The sequence below is a fragment of the Pogonomyrmex barbatus genome, unplaced genomic scaffold (genome assembly GCF_055798465.1).
Source record: "Pogonomyrmex barbatus isolate J1 unplaced genomic scaffold, ASM5579846v1 scaffold11, whole genome shotgun sequence".
Classification (NCBI taxonomy): domain Eukaryota; kingdom Metazoa; phylum Arthropoda; class Insecta; order Hymenoptera; family Formicidae; genus Pogonomyrmex; species Pogonomyrmex barbatus.
Genome location: NW_028297107.1, coordinates 6453924 through 6477137, shown reverse-complemented (window position 1 = coordinate 6477137; position 23214 = coordinate 6453924). Strand labels below are relative to the sequence as shown.

The 23214-nt window shown below is 38.6% G+C and overlaps 5 protein-coding genes across 8 annotated transcripts; 2 read left to right on the top strand and 3 right to left on the bottom strand.

Moving 5' to 3' along the window:
• The first annotated feature begins 921 nt into the window (after positions 1 to 921).
• On the top strand, positions 922 to 3874 carry LOC105426506 (uncharacterized). Its single transcript, XM_011637765.3, has 4 exons — positions 922 to 1477; positions 2126 to 2366; positions 2453 to 2765; positions 2855 to 3874. Exons 1-4 carry the CDS (start codon positions 1067 to 1069, stop codon positions 2880 to 2882), a joined length of 993 nt encoding a protein of 330 aa, XP_011636067.2. The 5' UTR covers positions 922 to 1066; the 3' UTR covers positions 2883 to 3874.
• RpL38 (ribosomal protein L38) lies at positions 3867 to 4905 on the bottom strand. Of its 2 annotated transcripts, none has more exons than XM_011637763.3 (5): positions 4784 to 4905; positions 4561 to 4598; positions 4320 to 4380; positions 4114 to 4236; positions 3867 to 3934 (listed from the first exon to the last, which is right to left on the bottom strand). In XM_011637763.3, the coding sequence occupies exons 2-5, from the start codon at positions 4561 to 4563 to the stop codon at positions 3894 to 3896; spliced, it is 228 nt and encodes a 75-aa protein (XP_011636065.1). In that variant the 5' UTR covers positions 4564 to 4598; positions 4784 to 4905; the 3' UTR covers positions 3867 to 3893. The 2 variants fall into 2 exon arrangements, with proteins under 2 accessions (XP_011636065.1, XP_011636066.1); XM_011637764.3 differs by having other exon boundaries at positions 4698 to 4823.
• A 530-nt stretch (positions 4906 to 5435) lies between these two features.
• Positions 5436 to 7225, top strand: LOC105426504 (BAG family molecular chaperone regulator 2). Its single transcript, XM_011637761.2, has 3 exons — positions 5436 to 6030; positions 6456 to 6568; positions 6654 to 7225. Exons 1-3 carry the CDS (start codon positions 5841 to 5843, stop codon positions 6888 to 6890), a joined length of 540 nt encoding a protein of 179 aa, XP_011636063.1. The 5' UTR covers positions 5436 to 5840; the 3' UTR covers positions 6891 to 7225.
• A 331-nt stretch (positions 7226 to 7556) lies between these two features.
• On the bottom strand, positions 7557 to 13959 carry Rab23 (RAS oncogene family member Rab23). Its single transcript, XM_011637756.3, has 6 exons — positions 12788 to 13959; positions 10116 to 10237; positions 9292 to 9454; positions 9024 to 9103; positions 8735 to 8928; positions 7557 to 8636 (listed from the first exon to the last, which is right to left on the bottom strand). Exons 1-6 carry the CDS (start codon positions 12818 to 12820, stop codon positions 8506 to 8508), a joined length of 723 nt encoding a protein of 240 aa, XP_011636058.1. The 5' UTR covers positions 12821 to 13959; the 3' UTR covers positions 7557 to 8505.
• A 145-nt stretch (positions 13960 to 14104) lies between these two features.
• On the bottom strand, positions 14105 to 23040 carry Src42A (Tyrosine-protein kinase Src42A). 3 transcript variants are annotated; one of them, XM_011637759.3, is made up of 6 exons: positions 20874 to 23040; positions 20480 to 20601; positions 20125 to 20288; positions 17553 to 17883; positions 16812 to 17147; positions 14105 to 16638 (listed from the first exon to the last, which is right to left on the bottom strand). In XM_011637759.3, the coding sequence occupies exons 1-6, from the start codon at positions 21230 to 21232 to the stop codon at positions 16430 to 16432; spliced, it is 1521 nt and encodes a 506-aa protein (XP_011636061.1). In that variant the 5' UTR covers positions 21233 to 23040; the 3' UTR covers positions 14105 to 16429. The 3 variants fall into 3 exon arrangements, with proteins under 3 accessions (XP_011636061.1, XP_011636060.1, XP_011636062.1); XM_011637758.3 differs by having other exon boundaries at positions 17553 to 17889; positions 20874 to 23028; XM_011637760.3 differs by having other exon boundaries at positions 17562 to 17889; positions 20874 to 23009.
• Between the last annotated feature and the right edge of the window lie 174 nt (positions 23041 to 23214).

Below are 23214 nucleotides of genomic sequence, written 5' to 3'. Positions count from 1 at the left end.
TCTATATTTTGTCATAACAAAAAATATAGACCGTTGACAAGAAAGAAACGGAAAATATTATACATAGATTGATAAAACGTTATCAATCTTATATTATTATGAAGTAAAATTTGTTAAATATTTTCCTTAATAAAAATTTAATCCTTATTTTGACAAAGAGAGAAAGGCCAGACAAAAATTATTTTGTAAAAAATTGTTTACATAAAATATTTACATACAATAAAATTTATTAATTAAAGAATTAATAGATTCCTTCGTCTATTATATATTTTATATAATAAATGCATTTTCAATTGCAATGGATTTTGATTCGGATTATGCCATCGGATAGTGCACTTTCTACATCTAAAGCGAGATGAATTGATTGGAACAGGATGCATTGAAAAAAGAAAGAAAGAAACAAGTGCAAGAAATGAATTAACCTGGATGAAAATTCACTGCAAATGGATCGAAAATACTATAATGTTAAAATTCGAACGGGCCCTAAGAGTGGGCCCTCCACGTAAGTATCTTAGCACGAGGTTGTGAGAGTCGATCACGTGATAGATAACGTAGTGACGCATGCGCATAAAAGTCCCGCCCGTAGAGCATTCTCAGCAATACGGAGTACCGATTGTACTTGGTATTCCCTTAGTGACAACCAACACGGAGGTGTTACCCGCGTTGGAATAAACGCCGAATACTGCGCGCGCATTTGTGCCAAATATAAGCGTAAACTTCCTTGAAGCAGTTTAGAACGGCGGGAAGGGATTCGTCGGCCGATCACACGAGCCTTCCGCGAGTGAGCGAGTGAGGGGAAGACCGGCGAAGTGAGAAATCTAGGGAAAGCGTAAAAGGGCTGAAAAGAAGAAAGAGCAAAAGGAGGAGGAGGAGGAGGTGGAGGTGGAGGTGGAGGTGGAGGTGGAGGTGGAGGTGGAGGTGGAGGTGGAGGTGGAGGAGGAGGAGGAGAAGAAGAGAAGGGAAAGGTTCAAGTAGCGTCGTTGGCGGTCGTGGAAGGAGATCATCGTCAAAGGGACTCGGAAGATCCAAGGGCGGGCTGCGCGCTAATAGACACCGTGGACGTATTATGCGTCGACTCAGCATGAAGAACAAACGCAGAAAGTCGGAGACGGAGGACGACAGCGAGTCGGAAGAAAATGTCGGCGCACGCGCGACCAACGACAACGCTGGTAACGGCGAGACGCAGACCGGTAGGAACAGCAACGCGCAGAAGAACGCGACGAAGAGACGCTCGGCGCGCGGCGCCCCGGCGCCAAAACCAACGACGGATGGCGACGTTGAAGCCGAGGACGAGGCATCGGAGGACGTTGACGGTGCTGAAATGAAGGCGGAGTCGCAGGAGCGGGAGAACGGTGAAAAGACCCCTACTACGAAACTCTCTCCAAATAAACGCAGAAAGAAAGAGGATCAGAAAGCATCTACTTCTGCCCAGGACAAATCTGACAAATCTGACAGACCCGAGGACAACGAGTATGAGGTAATGACTGTTTATTTTAATGACTGTTTATTTTAAACTTTGTTTTATACGTTGACTCCATTATGTTTACATTAGTTTACACGAACGTGCGGTCTGTTAAAAATTAAATAATGGTGACGTAAAGTAATTAAAGATTTTTTTTCTCACATTTAAGCTTATATTTATTTTATTTCTTTTTTATATATATGGTTCCTGCATATAGGTCGCGGCAAAAGTTAATAGCCAATCATTCTTTCATTCTTATGACAAGCGGTAAATTGATTGGCTACTGCGGTAACTTTAACCAATCAACTTGCGGCTGTTTCGTAAAAACAAAATGTTGATGCGTTTTGTACACAGCAAGTAGTATAGTAAACACTCACTTTACAATTATATAAAATGTTTAAAAAAATTTCAATTTAAAATAAAAAGATGTAATAGAAAAGATAAAAGACATAATCATTATACATTATACATTATAGTAAGTTTTCGTAATCGTAAGTTTTTAAAAATCTTATAACTTTTGTGATTTTTTTTGTGAATTTTGTAACATCCTATAATAAATAATAATTATAAATTATTAATATTTAAAAAATTGAAAATTTTAAACAATAAATATTTCTCTTGTTTAAAATATAAAATTTTTTTGTTTTTTTTTTTTTTTTTTAGGTAGAAGACCTTATTAATCTGCGTACTGTTAAAGGTCGTCGGCAATTTTTGGTAAGATGGAAGGGTTATGGTGAATCTGCGGACTCTTGGGAAAATGAAAAGGATTTGAATTGTCCCGAATTGATAGAAGATTATTTAGCGAAAGAAAAAGAAAAGGAGAAAGAAATAAAATCGTCGAAAACAGATAAATCGCCAAAATCTAAAAAGTCTAGAAGTAGTCCTAAGAAACAAACAGAAAATGGTATATAATGATAAATGATTTTGTAATCATTTCACATGAAATATTATTTATCATGATTAATCATGTATTTTTTTTTTCTCTTCTAGATGAAGAAAATACAGATAAAGACAGCTCAAAGGAATTTGAAGTCGAAAAAATAATCGAGGTACATTTTAAGAAAAATGGCACAAAAGAATTCTTAATTAGATGGAAAGGATTCAGTCCAGCGGACGACACGTGGGAACCAGAGAAGAATCTGAATTGTCCAGAACTTATTACCAAGTTTATGCAGAAGCTGGAAAAAGTAAAAACTTCTGAAGTACGAGAACTCAGGATGAATCGAGCACATACTAAGCGATACACATTAACGACACGTGATAGAGGAAGAAGATTGTCAAAACGTAATATAGATAAACAGAGGTATTTAATTATTTCCGATTTATTGTCATATCTGCAGCGTATTACGAATTTTAATTATAATAGTAACAAAAAATATATATTCTTTTTAGACCGACTTATCACGAATGCGATGAATGAAGAACATTGCAGTCCCAATATCTTTATTTTATTCAAAGAATTTACACATATATATAATATATATATAATATGTAATATATATATATTATATATATATATATGTAATATATATATATATATATATTATATATATATATGTGTGTGTGTGTAATATATATATATATAGATAGAGTCCATAGTTTACAAAGAATGTGGAAAGCGTTTTATGAAAGAGAGAGAGAGAGAGAGAAAGAGAAAAACAAAAAGATATCAAAATGAATAATTTGCTATTGCGGTATTAAAAGTATAATGTATGTATCCTCTCGTTAAGGAGGTGGAGTCCGTGTGAATAAGACAGGTGATCATATAAATATATACACATACATACACATATGTGTATTAATGCAAAGACTAAAGTTTTTAGAATATAATACTAATTTATACTATCAAACGCGAATGATTATGTTAAATTAATTGCTCTATTTTAACGTATAGCACGAAGAAGAACATTTATGTTATTTCTCTTTTCTAATATCTTAATTGGCATGTAAAGATATTGGAACGAGAAAACTAATAATTTTAACGTATTAATTACAAAATTGTGCAAAAAATTAATCAATGAGGGAAGAGCAGGTTTCTCTCCAACATGATGTATATGTTTCGACAGATTCGCACGATATACATCTCTTATTCGAGTGATGTCGCATTTATTATCGTATATATAGACAATTTGCAAATCTTTACAAATCTGAAGATCATTTTACATTTATATAAAATTACTGCTTGTTCATTATTCGTATTTTACTGTCACGCGAATATTAATTTAACGTATAATTAAAGTGCAATTGTAATGTCTTTTCCAAGATATATTTTTCAAAACCATGTTAGAAGCTATATTGGGATATGTACATCTCTAAGATAGATAAGTCAGTAATTTGTTAAAATGAAATATGAAGGTCTTATTATAGCTTTAGCATAAGAGAATTAAAAAAAGAAACACTCATGTTTATGAAGATAGTTTATTTAGTCATTCTATACACGTTCGCTCCTTTTTACTTCCTTTACTTGTAAACCTGAAGAAAGATATTTTTAATATATTAGCATGTTTGAAAAATTCAAATTCTTTTGAATTTTTAATTTACAAAGAAATTGTTTCAAATTACTAACATATTGAAAATGATAAAATAAAAAGCACTATTATATTATTACGCTAACTCCAAGTTGTAATCAACATCCCTATAATTTGTTGTACCTGGTGGTAAGGATTGTTTCAGCTTCTCTGCTTTTTCTTTATCCGTGATGACGAGAGTATATAGAAAACGGGAGCATCGAACTTTGAATTTGACGTTATCAGCATTCTTCTTAATTTTAACAGCTGAAAAAAAGAACGAGATCAATTATGCGTATATGACACAAGAGACAGGAAAAAAAAGGAATAAATTAATAAACATGTCTTACACTTTGCATCCTTTCGTCTAGCTTTGAGCAGGAAGTCCTTAATTTCCTTAATTTCACGCGGCTGAAAATATAAAAGAAATCATTGACGTGACTGCAAAATCTTTTTAAGGTTATGTTGTCATAAATATAGATTTTGAAACCAACATAACAAAGTAGTATTTTTACATGTTTATACATTTTCGTTCATATCTAAAAATGCACAAAATATGGGAAAATTAAACAGTAAATATTTGTTACTTACCATGTTTTCTTTTTGTAATTTATTAGGGCAAGAAGGACCTAAAACGGAATAAAAATTTAATCGATATTTGATAGAAATTCTTAGTAAAACATAAAACGATTCACGATATATAAAGCACTATGCTTTTTTCTACGAACGTTAAATTATGTTTCAGTGAAATAATAAACGATGGTTAGCAAACGAAGCGGATACGAAATGAATTCCCATAAAGCAGCAATCTTACCCTACACGCACATCGATGGGAAAGAAAAAACGACACGACATTCGTGTTCCAAGAGTTCTGCGTTCCAAAATCCTACTTCAGAGTTGCATTTACTCGACCAATCGGCAAAAGAGCAAACATTTTCTCGATTCCGATTGGTCAATTAAATACTGTATCCATCATATAAGGTTCATTCGGAACGTAGCTTTGGTAATCAGTCAATTTTGGTTAGTTTTAGAAGTTAGTCAAATTAGCAACCAAATTTGAAATAAATGACGAAATCAAAATAACATAAGTTTAGAAATAATTTCGAAACTGTTTCGACAAGAATTATATATACACAAATGTGGATAAAAATACCACTACATCATTTGTATGATAAATTTCGAATTTAAAAAAGATTGTTAAATTATAATACTTTATAACAAAAGTTGTCGATTGTTCTATCGATAAGACAGAATTCGCACTGCTAAAACTGCTATAAACATAAGCTTCTTTTACGATTTGAAACATACGTCTTGGAAAGAGAGATAAATTTAGACGAGTACGACTATTTTGTGATTCCTAATCTGAACGGAAATGATATATGAAATAACATATATATATATATATATATATATATATATATATATATATATATATAATGTGTTTTATATATAGGATGATCATTCTCTAGATCATTCACGAACTGTTCGGTTATCGCGATCGTACGAGCTCTCGTGCCGGATGATATCGCGCGAAAGGAAACGATTAGTAAGCTGCTAGACGCAGATATCGCGAACTCGGTATCGTAAGGCACGGAGGTTTCTCTCGGTTTTTATAGTGCCTATTTACTATTAGAATCGAATCAAGTCAAATCAAATTGAGTCAAGTCGATCGAAGCGCGTGTAGCGCGGACACGCATCATTTAGCTATCATCAAGCTGATCATATAACGGATCTCGAGTTTGACGCAGTCGCGTGAATTGACAGGACTCGGACGGACGTGTACGCGATCGTGCTTGCTTGATCGAGACATCGGCGAGGATCCGATCAAGATCATTTTGCCAAGAAATCGATGCTAAGCGAAGAAAGGCAGCATGGAGAGCCCGGAGCAGCCGAGTAACGAACAAAAACCGAAAGACAGGTTAGTCGACCTGTTGGATCACATCGAGGTTCACGTAGAGCAACTGCGGAAGGATGCCCTCAGACTTGAGGAAGAGAAAGATAGTCTGTTGACGACCCTGGACACCCTTAGGAACAATGATTTGCTGTTTACCCTCAAGGAGCGTGAGTGATCGGCTTAATTTTCATCATCGTAGAAACCTCTAGTAAAATCGAGATTTTTAGTGGGTGGGGGGTAGGACAGAAAAAGATATCTTATTTGCGTTAATATGAATGATAGGCATTTTTTTTATCTCTGTAATTTTTATAGTATAATGTTTATATTGTTATGGATTTCGAAATTATTATCTCATTATTAATATTATTTAATATTACCTTTTATCTTAGAAGGAAAGAAATCTGGAGAAAAGTTAAAAAAAGAAATCACGTATGGGTTATGCATAATTGCAAAATGCAAAATTCCCCAACTAGTTTATCGTTGTCAATCTATTCGTTATTTATTTTAAATTATATTTTATATTTTATTTATATTTTAAATTATATTTTAAATTAAATACAAACAATATTAAAAACATCTTGTATCTTTATAGCTGATAGAGATGATATCTTGAGGTATGCAGATAGATTATCCATGCGATGTTCTACAGTAGATGTGCTGGTGACGGTTCAACGAGATCAAGTTCAAGAGGAAGCGTTGCATCAGGTACACTTGACACTTGGTTACCATGTTGTATAAAAATATGGTTTTACAATTCAAGATGTAATTAATATTGTTTTATTTGGTCTAGGTTAACGGTTTGATCGATAGCCTGGTTGTGGGCTTGCGACAAGATCCAAGTAGCACTCGACAGCGATGTGCCGAATTCATGAACGCGTGCTCTTCCCATGGCATGGGACATTCCGACAAAATCTTCGAAACTGCCATTCTCGGGTGTACATTGGATGATCAGAAGCGGGTCAAGAAGAGACTACAAGGACTGCTCGATTATATCGATAAGATGCACATCTTGGAAATGACACAGTAAAAATTATTTGATGGATAAATCTGTTTCATTTTTCATACGAGTTTCGAGCTTTCCGATCTTGTAGTGATTGTAGCAAATTGAGAGACATTTGGGAAAGGTACATTTCTTTGCGTCTTTTCTAAGCAATCAAGTTTCCATTCTCTTTCCAATCTATAAATAGTTATTTCAAGTGAAATGTGTACAAAATGCTCGGTGATCGATTTAATTCAGTGTTACAACAACATACATACCGATATCAGAACATTATAATTTTTGGACATTTTAAGATATTTAGTGTTTTGGCACATTAGAAAAAATGAAAGATTTTGTTTGAAAAAAATTTTGTTTGATAAAACTTAAATCTGTACGTTTTGAAATAAAAAAAGTATTTCCAGAAAATATATACAACTGCGATCACAAAATTTTAAATGATATGCGAATAATGTAACGTTGAAAATATGGAGTAAATAGGCCTCTTTACACCCTCATGTAATCTTGTATTTATTCTATGAAACAAATTGTGGATTAGTTTCAAATGAATGAAAGTGATTAATTCATTTTCTTTATTGTTAGAGGTATATTCTTGACAAGTTTGAAATATTCATTTGATATATTTTTAAATGTTGAAATACTTCTTTCTTATTGCTCGTTTATAGCGGCTTCTTGTTAAATTTCTCTTGACAAAGATTTTATTTTTAGTAAAATGTACAAAGATTTTATTGTGTTCTATAATATTACAAATAAGTAAAAATTAAACATATGATAGTTATTAAGTAACTTATTGTAACGTACAATTGTCTTAGGAAAATAGTTTACACTAACTTGTTTGTGTTTAAGATTTCAGTTTCTTCACTGCGGTCGATTGAATCATGGCGTTAAAAATGTGAAAACAAATTTCATACAATTTTTCATTTTTGACGTCGTAGTTCAATAAAGTGCATTAAAGAAACAAGATCTTAACACAGTACATATTTGGAATGCATTTTAATTTTGTTATCTAATTTCACACTTTCGTTAAATTGAGCTGCTTTTATGTTATCGAATTTGAATAATCTTATCTGATAAGTAGTATCGACGCTTAATTTGTAAATATATATAACGATCATTATATATTATTGTTTAATATAATGCACAATGAAATTAAAGTTTTAATCTCATTTTCTTAATTTGGTCCTCGGATCCAATGCAATTTAAAGAAGGATAATAATTTATTTATATATGTGACAATATGGCGATATATTTACGAATTACGCGTCATTCATTTTATATCACTATTCCCATCCGTAGTTGCGAGTACGCGTAATTGCAATTTATTAGTTGCGATTAATCTTTCGTATCTTATAATCTATAACCATTTGGTTAACATTATGAGCATGATTATAGTAAAAATACTTCTATTGCGTTTAAATTAATGAGCTCCCAAATGTTATGCGTACTGTGTATTCTTATACACGAGACCGTCGTAGATCATTAAAATATAATAGTCTTGCACTATCGGACATTGTAAATCACCGTCCGTTTACGCCTTCAGAAAATAAACTATATATATTTACAAGACACCCGTACCTTAAACATCTTCCGTACAATACTCGGAGCGCGATGTAACACCTCGTCATACCTACACTACATGAAATAGTCACAAGAGTCTACAAGCGTTTTTTACGAAATTTCGTTTCTTATGACTCTTCGTTTTGCCGCCTGGCCGAAGAATTATCGTTCCATTACCAGCGTTACGACCACACATTGACCCGTCCGGACTGAACGCACCTGCAAGCAAGGAGAGATGCAACGTCATCCACATTCTACACAAGTCTTACAGACTTGTGCAAGTAATAATACTGAGGGACAATTGAATCTACTCATACTGATAACGGAAGGGGATCTAGGCTCGGCGGAATATAATCTCAGGTCATCTTGATAGTCATCGTCGGAGCGACGCATTTCGTGCAGGCACCTGGACGCTAAATGTCGAAAGACGCTCATCACTCCGATATCCTCTTTTACGGATGTTCGCAGGAGTTTGCAACCTAAGGCACGGCCGAGCCTTTCGGCTTCGTCCCTGTAACATCGAATAACATTTGCTTCGGAGTTGAACGAGGTTTTATTTTTTTTTTAAGAAAACTCAATGGAATCTGTCTAATGGGTCCTACTTACGGGTCGATCACGCTCTGGTCGACGAGATCAATTTTATTTTGCACCAGGACTGTGGGTATTTCTCCGCACTCATTCTCCACCTGTAAACAAAAATAGGAGAGAATATTTTATAAAGTTTAAAAAAAAATCTGGATATTCTTTTAACGATTGATTTTGTCCACCAATTTAGACTCAACTTTTCCTTTAACAAGAATGTCAAATTATCGGTGATCTTTAACAAACAGATCGCGAACAGTTTCAACTTTAAATGAAATTTATAAATCTGTACCTTGAGCTTCCAAGAGGGAATAGCGTCGAAAGAATCCCTATCGGTGGCCGAATAAGCGAGGACGCAGGCGTGCGCGCCACGATAATAAGCCGCAGTTATCGCATCGAATTCTTCCTGTCCCGCGGTATCCCACAGCATCAGTCTTACATCCTCACCATCGACCCTGCCAGCACAAATGTGTACATTTATTTTTTTTTGTCTTAATGTTAATTATACGTACTCCTAGTGTCTTATAAATGCGTATATGCGGGTTTTTAAAATTACGGATTTAGGTTGCTACGATTATTAGGCATGCGACTAATCGTGGGATGTTGAAGAATGGATCGTCCGTGTACGCGGTAAAATAAAATTCCTTTTTATATTGACCGACATTATATTACGGTAGCCGGTAGTGTCGAGAGGGGATGCGAGAAGTATCCCACGGTAGCTCGCGTTGGCACGATTAAAATCGGGTTTTTCTCAGGCACGTCGCTCTCGAACTCGTATACGGATATAGCGGTATGACGATCAGCAGCGAATAATCAGATCAGTAAACATAATCCGAATAGATTTAATTTGCCTGTACCAACAGTTTCGTCGTATGTTTGTATTAAAAAAAAAAAAAATGTGTGAGGCGTTCACAGATTTCACTTCACTTTTGCTTCAAGTATTTTAAATATTTCTCACTGTTTTCTTATTCTATCATGTTGCTCATTCCGGCTGTTCTAAGTTCTAATTAAACATATTAAATTAATGAATTAAGTGAATTACAGATTTAATCAATTGTTTCGAATGCCGCATTTGTGTTGGGTGAAATCAATGTTGAGTAGCGAGCGATTACTTACTCGATTTCACGCTCCAGGAAGTCGACGCCGATCGTTTTCTTGTAGTCCCTCGTGTACGTACCCTTGCAAAACCTTTGAATCATCGATGATTTTCCAACAGCGCCGTTGCCTACTATCACCACCTGAGCGAATATTGTTAAGCGGTTATTTGGGAAATCAAGGATATAGAATTTCGCGTAGAAATATCTTGATTCCTATATATTCTACACAAATTAACGGTAATCTACGATCGACCGATCGAAGGTCGTAAGCCACATAATTGCACAAAATACGAGCGATGACCGCGTCACGTGAGGAAGTGGGTTACATCGATATGAAGATACGAGTCCACAAAAAAAAAAAACCGGTCGCCGGCGGCAATCTTGCCTCTGCCGACACGGTTTATTCTCTATAATTTTTTTTTTTTTTTTTTTTTTTAAGCGACACGTTGGAAGGAATTTCAGGAATTCTTGCGTACGAGTGAGGCACTTCTCAAAGGTCGACGCGATGAAATTGATGTCTAATCTGCGCCGGAGTTTTCCGTGAGTTCCGCACGTGCGTCCTTATCTTGATTTATCCGTCCTGTTGGATTGTAAACCGCGGAGAATATCGTTTACTCCGACTGATTTCCACCATCCAGCGATAGGAGTTACAGGGTGTCCCATCCCGGAGTCGTGTCTTCGATCGCGCGTTCCTCAGCTTTGGAATCACGGATACGGTACGGAGGATAGCTTTCACGTGATTAATGATGATTAATTGACGATATTCTATCATCCGCAAACGAACAAGTTAATGTTTTTAAGCATATGCATGTCATTTGTTGCGAGTCGGCTTTAGCGGGATTTCAACTTGAAACTCTGGATACGTGACGCATATCCATTTTTAATCTCCAACTTAGCTTTAATCTCAATTTAACTCATTCAGCTTTTTCTATCTTTAAATTCCAGAAATTAGAAAGAGGTAAAAAGCAAGTTAATAATCGGATTTCATATCCGAGATAAAAAGTATAATCCCGAATACGTTCCGAATCCGGCTTTTCTTTTCGTTAGCATCTCTAAACATTTCCCGTATCATCTTTACATATAATATGTACATCTCTAATGTGTAATAAGAAGTGCGTAAAATTTACGAGTGTGATATTCTCCGAGCATTCGCAGAATCTACACGGGAGCCATTCGGGAGCCAAAAGGAGATTCGATTTCGTCAACAAATCGTCGTCGGTGTCCGTGAACAATTCAGAGAGACACGAGACACTCTGTATGGATAATAATAAGAAAGGCGTAAATGTGTGGTCTCTGGCAACAGGCGCGTACGCGATGAAAACGCGAGTAAGTACCGTTACCGACAATCGGGAGATAAGCAGAGATCACTGGAGCAGCACCGAGCTCGTGCATGCGCTTCTCCCTTCTTTTTGTATTTACCACTTTAGCGCGCTCGCGCTAAAGATCGTGAAGCTGGATAGATGCGGCGCGCATAACGTCGCGCGCAAATCCCACATTTTTTTCGACTTCGATCTTTCCGCTACGAATACGTTATGAATAATTGTGAATAAAGTTCATTCTCCCTCCTTCCGCTTTCCCAAGTTATCCGGATGTTGAGCTTCGAGCTCGTTTGCCTTTTAAATTGCGTAAAACTATGCTAGGATTTAATTCTCTAATTATGTACGCCTCGTGTGTGTGTGTGTGTGTGTGTGTGTGTGTGTGTGTGTGTGTGTGTGTGTGTGTGTGTGTGTGTGTGTGTGTGTGTGCATATGCATATATGATTCTTTGCCCGAGTCGCCGCCACCGGTTAACTATCTAACACGCCGGATTGCACCTCGCGTGTTAATCGCGTGCGAAACTTATCGAGTCAATTCTCGGTGAGATTCTCGCGAGCTCTCGAGCTCGATCTTTCGCTGCGCGGGCTCAATTTTAATTTAGATGAATGTGCCACGGGAAAAAGGAAGGGAGACGATCGGATGGTCGCGTAATGTTGTAAATAAATGGCGAGTGAGTTAATTTGCACGCAAATGCGACGGCGAAATGGTTATTACGCGAATAAACCTTGGTAATTCCATTTATACGTATGGCGGAGAAAGCGTCGACTCGCGAGCGACTCGAGCTAATTCCGTTTCTTCGTTTTAGGTAAGAAGGGAAGATAATCACACACGCGTGCGTTCGAAACTTCCGAGATCGAGATCTCCGAGATTACACTTCCTCGAAAAAGTTACCCTCTAAATCGCTTCTCGCGGGAAGAGCGTGCGGCGCAAAAGGTGTCGTCGTTAAGTCTTGAGACACTCGGGACACTCTCATCCTTCAGTCATTCTTCGGGAAATCACTCGTCGTTAACGAGTGCGAGAAACGAGCTTTAGGATTCATAGACGTATGCGAAAATCGGCGAGGAGATGAATAAAAGACACGCGGCCTCGCCGGGGAATGGTAAGCGCGTGGTTTAGCGATGCATTTACAATGAAGATGCGAGGAAGCCGCTTTCTTTTCCGGCGGAAAATCGCGGCGGGCGATGAGGAAGGAAAATTCGTCCGTTCCCCTTTCGGTCGCGCTCCATCGCGTTTTCCATAAGCGGAGACCGCGACGAGCGTGTTCGGAGAGAAATCTAAAAATCTTGAGAGAGATTAAAAAAAATTGGGGATTAAAAGATAAATAGAAACTAGAAGGAAGGAAAGAGGAGAGACGCCGGGGGAGCCCCGCGATTACCTTGAGTGATATCTCGAGCTCTTCCTCCCTCATTCTGACCGTAAAAGTCGATTAACATAATATCCTGATGCAGCGCGAATCCATCCTCTCTTCCGTCGATCGGGCGTGCGCGTAGATCGCCGTTGGCATGTGAAAATTTAACTTTTATTCGAAAGCGCGGCGCGGACGTGCGTGAGGAGAGAGAGAAAGAGAGGGATCTTCCTCTCGCTCTCTCCTTCTCAGTTCCTCTCTCTTCTCGGTATTCTCGAGTCGATGACTTTGCGCCTCGGCCGAGTCATTATTCAGAGGCACGACGCGCGGCGTCGCGTCGCGTCGCGTTTCTTATTCTCATCACTCGCGATATATCTCACTTTCTCGTAGGGAAAAGTCTTGCCCGCGAAACGGAACGGAACGGAACTCGCGCTTTGCGCTCCTGCGAAGGAGAGGCGGAGGATTCTTGCCTCGCGCCGCCGCCGCCGCCGCCGTCGCCGTCGTCACCGACGTGAGTGGCACGGAACGGAACGGAACGGAGCACGCATGCACGCACGCATGCACGCATGCACGCACGCACGCACGGACGCAGGGATGCACGCACGCACGCACGAATGCGCGCCGCTGACCACCATTGGCCGACTGAGGAGAACACCTGTATAGCAGGAGACACCTGTCGCCGACGCGCGCTCGCTGCTCTGGTGATTTTAAATCTCTAGCGAATCGCCCGTGCAAGACACTAGAACTACATCCAACTTGTAATTCTCCTCCTCGTTTATGCGTGTACATATGCACTACAAATGTTTCGCGTTGCACCTACAAGTTTATCATTTTAATTTGCTTTATCTCTTAAGCAATCATATTTTCCTGGTACTTTGTCGCTCTTTTAAAGTTTCAGGTATTCGCGGTTTCCCCAAATAACGACGTCTATAATCGACGATTGATAAGGTAGTATATAAAATATAATTCTCGCGGTAAATTTCTCTAACGATTGCACTATATTTAAAATTTTTAAATTACATACATATAATAATAAAAATGTAATGCATGTAGAATTTTGCGAGTTTTATTAAATATAGGTATTATTTTTATAAATATGGATCATATATTTTTCATGTAAATTGACTTCTCCATGTATAAAAGTATATTAAAGTAAAATCATGGAAAAATCCATAATTTATGAAATTTTATCGTAATTTTAGTATAAGATATGAATCATATTGTAAGATATTCATTTTTCGATATTTTTGAATGTAAAATGACATATCAATTAATATAAAAAAATACAATTGGAGATATTTTTTTGTCCACGAAAGAATCTTTTATATAATGGGTATTTGAGTAATCTTATTTTCATAAACAAAACTGTTGCGTTTATTTTTGTCACTTATTTCTTATACATCTAGAGTACTTTATCTTCACTCGCCACAAGTTCCTATTACATAGTTATGTGATAGGAAAATTGTTTTTCCTTCTAATTAGAAGAAAAGAGTTTGGATAAAAATTAACAGTAGTTCCAGTAAACTTTCATCCATTTTGTGCTTGTAATCGTTGCATTACATTTCATTATTATTATTATATATAGTTGGTAGTATTTTTATCTTACTTCTTAGTGCAGAGTGTCGTCGCAACTTATAATCAACAGATTTTATGTATATAGTTTAATAAATTTCTCCGTTTTAAAATATATAAAATATCTTCTCTTACAAATAACACATTTTCCTTTACTGAATTAAAATTTCTCAGAGAAACGTAAGATAAGATTTAATTGAAAGAAATCGTACTTTTTTTTATGGGAAGTTGGTCGATGTATCGTTAATCTAAGTGATATATAACGGTATTACAAAGATTTACCCGACGACGATATCGGTTGTAAGCACGCATCTTTGAAATTCACGATTAATTTGGTACTATTAACACAGCTCTGATTTCAGAACAGAAGATGGGTTCTAGTTGATATCGTATATATTTACACGCACGTGTGTCAAGATGTTTTGTACGATTTGCATCAAATTCCGGAGGCGTATTCTCTGACGAAATTAGAGTCGATTTTTTCGAAAAAGTTTTAAAATATTCTTATTCTGAAACTTTTTATTATTAAAACAGTTAATGTAAAAAGATTGTGCAGATGGTTGGAAGGAAGCTTCCAATAAAATTTTAATCACACAGAAAAATCGACTCCAACTTCATGTTAGAACCAGAAACGAAAGGAATGGCGATAGTTTTGGCACATTCCGTACATGTTTGCGCATATGCGTTAAATGGGATCAAAATATTTCTAAAATATCTATATAATTTTTCATAATTTACCATTATGGAGTCGTACATTTATAAAGTACATCTAATATCCGCTTACTTTACGCGTAATAATAATTATTCTCTCAAGTTCGAGTCGTTTGTAAAAGTCGTGGAAAGTCGCAATAAATGAGTATAATAAAACATTAGACACGAGATATAAAAATATATAAAAATGACAAATTCGATAACATGAACATGTCCGAATGATGATTAACGAAGATGACGCAATTCGTGATGTACATTCTCTTTCTTTGAATACTTAAAATTGACGATATGACGATAAACTGATTTCTCGTCTCCATAGCAAATTCGTACATTTCTCATGCATAGATATTCGACAGACGCATACATTCTTGCGTGTATACCTCCGATAAGTGATTTTACACGTTATAAGTAACAAGTGTACCTTAGAAAACGTTAGCTGGCAGTTTGTGTCAGTATTCACCGTTTCACGACAAATAGATAGACGAAAGAAATAACGTCGTTCGACGTAGTCGCTCTAGGACATAGTCTTCCGCGTTGTCTTGGACGGACCGATTGTAATTTTCTCGATTTTCGCACACGTATGCACATAACGTGAACGAAAAGTTTCATTTCGTCGTTTTCGACGTTTTCCATACATTTGCCTTTACAGGAGTACATCGTAATTAATTTGCGTCAAACTCGAGCGAAAAGAAGGAATGATAAAATTGTGCATTTATGGTCCGTCGTGGTTTCATCTCAACGTTGTCAATGCGGATACAAGAGATTTACTCTTCGTCACATCGTAATATATACGGGAATTGTAACACAGGAAGTATAACTTATATTGTACACGAATATGTTACATCGCTCCTACTACCGTCATCATCACCCGGAATTATCACCCTGATAGATTATCAAGGTTTACTTCATTACTAACTGACACTTATAAACGATTTTACAAAGGCCATTTAACGTCTACGTGTATAACATCCTTACTGCGATCTAAAACGATATCTAAAATCTCGCCGCTCCTGGTAAAGCTATCAAAATGCCAATATACGTTTGTCAAGTCATATAAGTAAAAATGTACAAATATCATTCTTCGAGCTTTATGGCAGACAGAATGTGCGAAGACGAGAACGTAAAAGATAAAACAGATAATGAAGGAACAGAAAGAGAAATAAAAAGGAAGAAGAAAATTGTATTGTTAAATAAAACTATTCTACTATGTATCGATCGTACGCCAAATAATCATAGTCGTTCGAGTATAAAGCTGCGGTACCGAAAATACCGCGAAAACAAGCGTCACAAATAGATCAATGAAGGTCATAATCACCGTCGATGTAATGACGATGATACGACCATCGCGTCTCTTAATGGAGCAACATGGAAGAATTCGAAATCCTCTATTCAATATGCAGACGCTTCTTTGTACTCGGAACCTTCCATGGTAAAGAAATCCTCGAGTTTCCATTGAAGTGTCTCGAAAGTCGGTCTCTTCATAGGATCCTTGTTCCAGCATTCTAGCATAATATTGTAAAGCGTATCGGGACAACCAGGTGGACACGGCATTCTATAGCCATGTTCCACTTGATGAAGAACCTCAGCATTTGTCATGCCTGGAGAAAAAGAGAAAAAGAGAAGAGTGCATTTATATTTTTTTATTAACTTAATCCTAAATATATATTTCATAAAAATACTTATAAAATTGTGTGAAAAGTTGTGTATAATACAAATCGTGTGTATAATATAAGTTGTCTATAACACAAATTTTTTGTTTTCAAAATCTTACCTGGATAAGGTATTCTACCATATGTGACCAATTCCGTAAGAAGAATACCAAACGACCATACATCAGATTTAATACTGAATTTGCTATAATTGGCGGCCTCGGGTGCAGTCCATTTGATAGGGAAACGCGCTCCTATTCTAGCTTCATACTCATCTTCTTTAATGAGTCTAGCTAAGCCAAAGTCCGCGATTTTAACGACGTTTCCATCAGCTACGAGAACATTACGGGCGGCCAAATCTCGATGAATATAATTCTGAGATTCCAAATAAGCCATACCAGCGGCTATTTGCGCGGCCATGTCGATCAGTTGTTGCAGTTTGAGGCCTCTGCCTTTTCCTAAAAAAAATCAATGCATACGTAGATAACAAAAAGACGTGATTGTAGAAATATTAGCTTTATTGATTTTGTAATAATATTTCGGTATGGCATCTTAGAAAATTAATGAGAAAGTAAAATATGCAATTAAATTAGATTCAGAAATAAATTTGTTATTTTTAGCGCTAGAAAGATGATGACTTTTTAAAATATACAAAATTCCTACATGTCCCAAAAAAAGGTACCGAACAAAAATTAGAAATATCAATTAATCAATCCTTTTTTAATTTATAAAGTTGGCAATTATTTTTTCATAAAATTAGGTATTCTTGTAAATATTCTTTAATTATTTAAAAAGTTTCGATTTATGTTTTCCACATAAATCATAATACGGTGATAAAAAAAAAAAAGAAGATCAAATCATACCTTGCATACCTTGTAAATATTCCAGTAAGCTGCCGTTTCTCATCAATTCCGTAATGATATATATTGGCTCCTCCATCGTGCACACGGCATACAACTGAATTAGCTTGGCGTGTCGTAGTTTCTTCATGATCTGCGCCTCGGCAAGGAAGTCTTTCGGGTCCATGGTACCCGGCTTAAGCGTCTTTATCGCCACTGGGGTAGTGTTGTTCCATAGACCTTCCCAAACTTCACCAAACTGTCCCTGTCCCAATTTCCTCAAGAATTTCAATGACGAACGATCAATCTCCCATTGATCTCGCGTACGGTGACTAAGGCCCTCCGTTACGGGTTTCTCAACCTGTCGAACAAAGCCAGATACGGAATCAGCCGTCGTCGAAAAGCGGATAGACACGAGACTCGATTTTGTGCAAGGAAGAAGTTTGTGTTTGATCGGCCGCATTAATGGCGAGCTATATTTTTCGTTCCGTCTCCTTTATGAGAAAAAATTCTATAGCTAAGCATAAAAGATAATATTCTACGTACACTGTAAAGAAAGAGCGCTAGTGCTTAACTTCCCTGTTTCGCGGAATACAAACCTACTTCTCTCCGAGTCCTGCAATCGTATAAGAACTTCAATAACGATCCCGGACGATAAATATGATCGCGAGATCGTTCCAACAGTGATATGCGTTTTAGAGAAACGAGGAGAAAGACGAAGAGAAAAATGAGATAATGAACGATGTAATATGCAGAATGTCTCAAATACGCCGCAGCTAGTCGAAAAAAGAAACCATGCTGCGAATCTCAGAAACGGTATCGCGTGTGTATATATATATATATATATATATATATATATATATATATATATGTGTGTGTGTGATACCGTATATATATGATCTAAACGTGATAGCATGCATATATGCTCCTTTACGCTCGTTCGCCTCTTGAATAACGAATGAGACAAGTATGCAGGAAACGCTTTTGGGACATCCTGTATACAAATACAGATTTCGAGCACACATACATTCGAGCCGACAAGCGCGGTTCTCGCTTTTGCGTCAATACTTGTATATTGCAAAGATTCATACGTAAATTGTTATTCACAAGCGAGAGACTGCATTTCGCAGTCAGAAAAAGAAAAGTTTCCTTGTGTGTGCTGCCAATCTTGATTCTTAATATTTACCTATATACGTTACACCTCTGGCGAGGTCTACGATGATAAATGAATTGATGTGTATGCGTGTATATGAGATAACTTGTCTTAAATATGAAATTACATCGAATGTATAGAGCTTTTATATGAGATATCTCTAAGTGAATGACAATCTACTGCTTTTGATACATAATCCCATATAGAACGGGCTTGTGCTGTATATACAGGCCAGACACAATAAAATATGTAGAAGCGTTTTACGTCGAGAAAAAGAAAGGAATCGGAAAAAACGTGTTATGGCAAAACGTATATTAGGACATTCAATTTACCAAGAAAATCCATCGGGAGGTAGGGCAAGCAATAAACAGACAAACAAACACAATCTATTCAGAATCGAACTTGGCAATAAGTGCTTATCAATGCTTCTAAAAAACTGATATCTCTTTCTTTTTTCAATATGCAACAATACAAGACGTAAGCATACGTTCGTTTGCTGTGTCATTAAAAATTTCATTTAGGTTTCCCTACTCGCGACTCTCGAGAAGGATAAACAAATTGAATCATAGAATTGCGAATGTAATCGATGTAATTGATTATGTTGTAAATGTTCTGTATACGAAGCGACATCTCGACGATCCGAGGTATCGCGCACTAATAGCAGTAACACGCTTACGATAAATTAAAGATAACAACAAAAAGAATTTACGAAAAAAGATACCGATCTTGCTAATAATATTAGATAACAGTAATAATATACTAGCATATAATATAGCGATATAACAGTAATAATATACTGTTGATCGAGATTGTTCCCATTATCATAATCAAGCGTATCGATCGCATCGTTGCTCTTGCTGAAGCGTTGGAGTTTAGACAGTATTAGACGGGATACAGGAAATGAATATAAAACAATTCGTCGATAATCGACGATCTCAATTGATCTCGCAATTTCATGCGTGGGTATATATACGTGCATATAATTTTTAAAAGGATTTCTGCGATAATCTTATTCATAATCGTTTCTTTTCATCGTGTACTTCAATCGAGATTTATCTCTTAACGCACTTACGCGTTTTAATGTCAATTTTCCGCTCGCGGTCTCAAAGCTGTGTCTCAGAAACAAACAAAATCGCGTTTTTTATTATGTGTGTAAATATTTTGTGTGTGTGTGTGTGTGTGTGCGTGTGCGCGCATAAATTTCTCGTACGTATCGTTTCGTTATCGATCGAAATCTGCCGAACTCAGCGATAAGCGAAACTCCGATGTTTTCATTTTGAACAGACCTCTGTCTAAACTCCCCCTTGTCGATTCTCGTAATTCGGGATTCTTGCGATCGACAGCGAGTGGTAGGATTATTCTCGACGATTATTCTCTATCAATTATCACAGCGTTATTGTATTGAGAGAAGCGGAGATCGCGTCGGCCGCACGTAGAGCTTACCTGCACACAAGGTTTGCATAGATTGACGCAGAGGCCGTCCGCGTCCTTGCTGTAGTGCTCGACGAGATCTTGCAGGTTTCTGAAAGTGGTTCGCCTAGCGATAAAGAAGCCACCCTCGTCCAGTTGGCGGATACGGTAATGCTTGACCGTGTCGCCATCGCGCACTACAACAATCATCGATATACATTCCACTTTGACGCTTTAATGGCCCCTCGCAATTTCGCACGGAGATCGCACGCACTATCGCGCCCGATCTCGTCCGAGATCATTATTCATTTATTTGCTATCGCGCCGTCGGTATCACGACCCGACGACGCCGCGACCGGTAGTTTCTATTATCGTTCTGTGACGTTACCTGAAAGGGAGTAATCATTGTGTCGGCTCTCGGAGTCTCTTATCAGAAACGCGCCGTGATCGTTTTCTGGCAGGAGCAATTTTTTCTCGGCCTCAATTCGCTTAATCTTCCTAAAATACCATCTGTAAATGCAAATTAAGCGTTACGGTCTTTTACAGATTCACTCTTCCTCCTATCAACGACTAAGATCCCTTAGTTGTGAATCAACTTCTGTGAAACATCATTTTGCAGACTAAAGATCGCAAACTGGATGACGAAATGACGAAATCCTGCCTGTCGACCATAATAAATTATTTAAATTCCGCGTATATAAAAAATTCTATCACACACGAATGAATCGAAATTGAAAAAAAGTCTCGTTTAAAATTAAATTCAAATCGACAAAGCGACTCACGGTTCCGCCTCGATTGACTTCAATTTGGCGACGTAATTGCTGGGAATGTAACCCTCCTGCCTGGTCCTCTTACTCTTGGCCAGCCACCAGTCTCCCTGCGTGTCGTTGATTATCTCTAAGTGTTCCCCCTTCCTGAAACTCAGATCCTCGTCCGTGCGCGCATCGTAATCGTACAACGCGACGAATATCTTTGCGGTCGCAACGTCCGTGTCCGGGATCTGCGGAATCGGCCTGATGGGATCCGGTGGCGGTGTCGGCACCGGGCTGACTTGGGACGCGACCGCCTCTATGCTCGGATTGCCAATCCTGTCGGACTTCTCCTTCTCCACGTCGGTTTGGCTGCTGAAGCAGTTCCCCATGTTTGCACGTTCTATCCGACTCCGATCTCGACGAGTCTTCTCAAAAGGGAGAGAGAGAGTCCTCTCAGAACGCGTCGTTGTCCAGGAGACGCGCCGCCTTCCTTTCTCGCATTTAACGAGCGCGTGACCGACTCACTTTGTATCCGGGTCTCGTCCCGGAACGATGTCCGAGTCCGTTTCGTGACTGTTTAATAGCGGTCGCTAGATCGAATACGTAGGCGTATAACGATCGAGAACGAGAATCGTGCACTTTTAGCCGATGTACTTCGGCGGAGTCGCGTCACACGGTAGATTGACCCGATCAATCGCTTTCAGGCGGTTCATTCATTCACCTGGGAAGAGGGAGGAGAGGGAGAGGAGGGATGGTCCACGCGCGGCAACCCGAGGATCGAACCGTGACGCGCGAGATCTGTCAGCTGCGTCGTCCCGAGGACAACGGGTGGAGGAAGTGCGGGCGCGGGCGCAGAACGGGCAGAATCGTCGGCCGGGTATCGCGGGAAGTGGCGAGCCGTGGCGGAAGGATCACATCCGCGTGGGAAAATCCCGAGGCGGTTCCGCGCATTCTCCGGATATCCTGGGCCTTTGGGACGGCGTTCGGTCGCACCACCAGCGGGCTACCCGCTGCATCGCCACGGCGGAAGAACGCGAACGTAGCCCACTACTCCGGATAGCCCGGAGTACACAAACGTTGGCAGCACACACCTTATTGCTGGCGTGACGTTTCCTCAGCGGTTATCGACGAGGCGACTAGGCGATTAGTCCTCGATTAGTTTCCCGACTATGGACTCGGCGGAGGAACGCGGGTGATAGACCGAGAGAGAAAGAGAGAGAGAGAGAGAGAGAGAGGGAGAGAGAGAGAGAGGGAGAGGGAGAGAGAGCGCGCCGACGGTCGGCCTCTCACCTCGATGGAGCTTAGAAAGTAGGCGAGTCGCCAGGCGCCGTCGCCATTGCAGCGCGAGCGATTACAGATCCGTCAAAAGGCTCTCGGCGCGGCTCACCGTCACCGTCACCGTGAGCGTGGTCGGTGTCTCCTGTCCTCTCCTATCCTGCCCCGTCCTGCTCCGTTTCCGTTCTCGCATGCGCGCGCGCACGCGCGCGCTCGTGTACTGCCCACCGACACGGGATGTGTCGCCTTCCTGCTCCGACACTCACGACACACGCCCAACTCCCGTGGACGATCGCGATCGGATCGACGCCGATCGCGACGACGACAACTGTTGCGTTACCGCCGCCGCGGACACTACTCCCCGCGTGTGCCTCAGAGCCAAGCTGTCGCCTCCGAACTTGTTCTCATCGTTCACGATCCACGCCCCGCATCCAACTCGCTCGTAAAAAACGTGACGAGTCGCCCTTCCGTTCGAACCACTAGCGTACACGAGCGTACACGACTCGACTTCGAGCTTGTCGCGACTCGCACAATTCAATCACGAATCGTGATTCACGAGTCGTGAATTTCACGATCCAATCGCGATGGAGAAAACCACGATATCGGAGGCCGCGGGAGAGAAGACGCGCGCTTCCTCGATTCTCAATGCGACGCTGCCGACCCTCGGCGGACTCTCGGCTCAACTACGTCTCGAGGTCCGCAGCGTTCGCTCGATAAAGAGCTTGTTCGTCTATTTTGAAAAACGTGCCACTGCCCACTTCTGTTCTTTCTGGATTCATAGCATATATGTGTTAAAAAATCGTTTACATCATTCTGACAATGTTCTTTCATGTACGTCTTCTTCAATGACTTTAATTTTTAGAAAATATTTGATAAATATACGCTCTCTCTCTCTCTTCCGATTTTCCTGTAATTTTGAAAATTTGTATATTTTTATGTGTAGAATATATTCTGAAAAAAAAAAATTGTCGCATAAATCTTAAATTATATACTATTTCTCCGCTATAATTTAAATCATAAAAAATAATTTGTTTTTAATTAATTAAAGCAGAGAATATGCGGCCATAAACTGTCATTAAATTATTATTTTCTAACT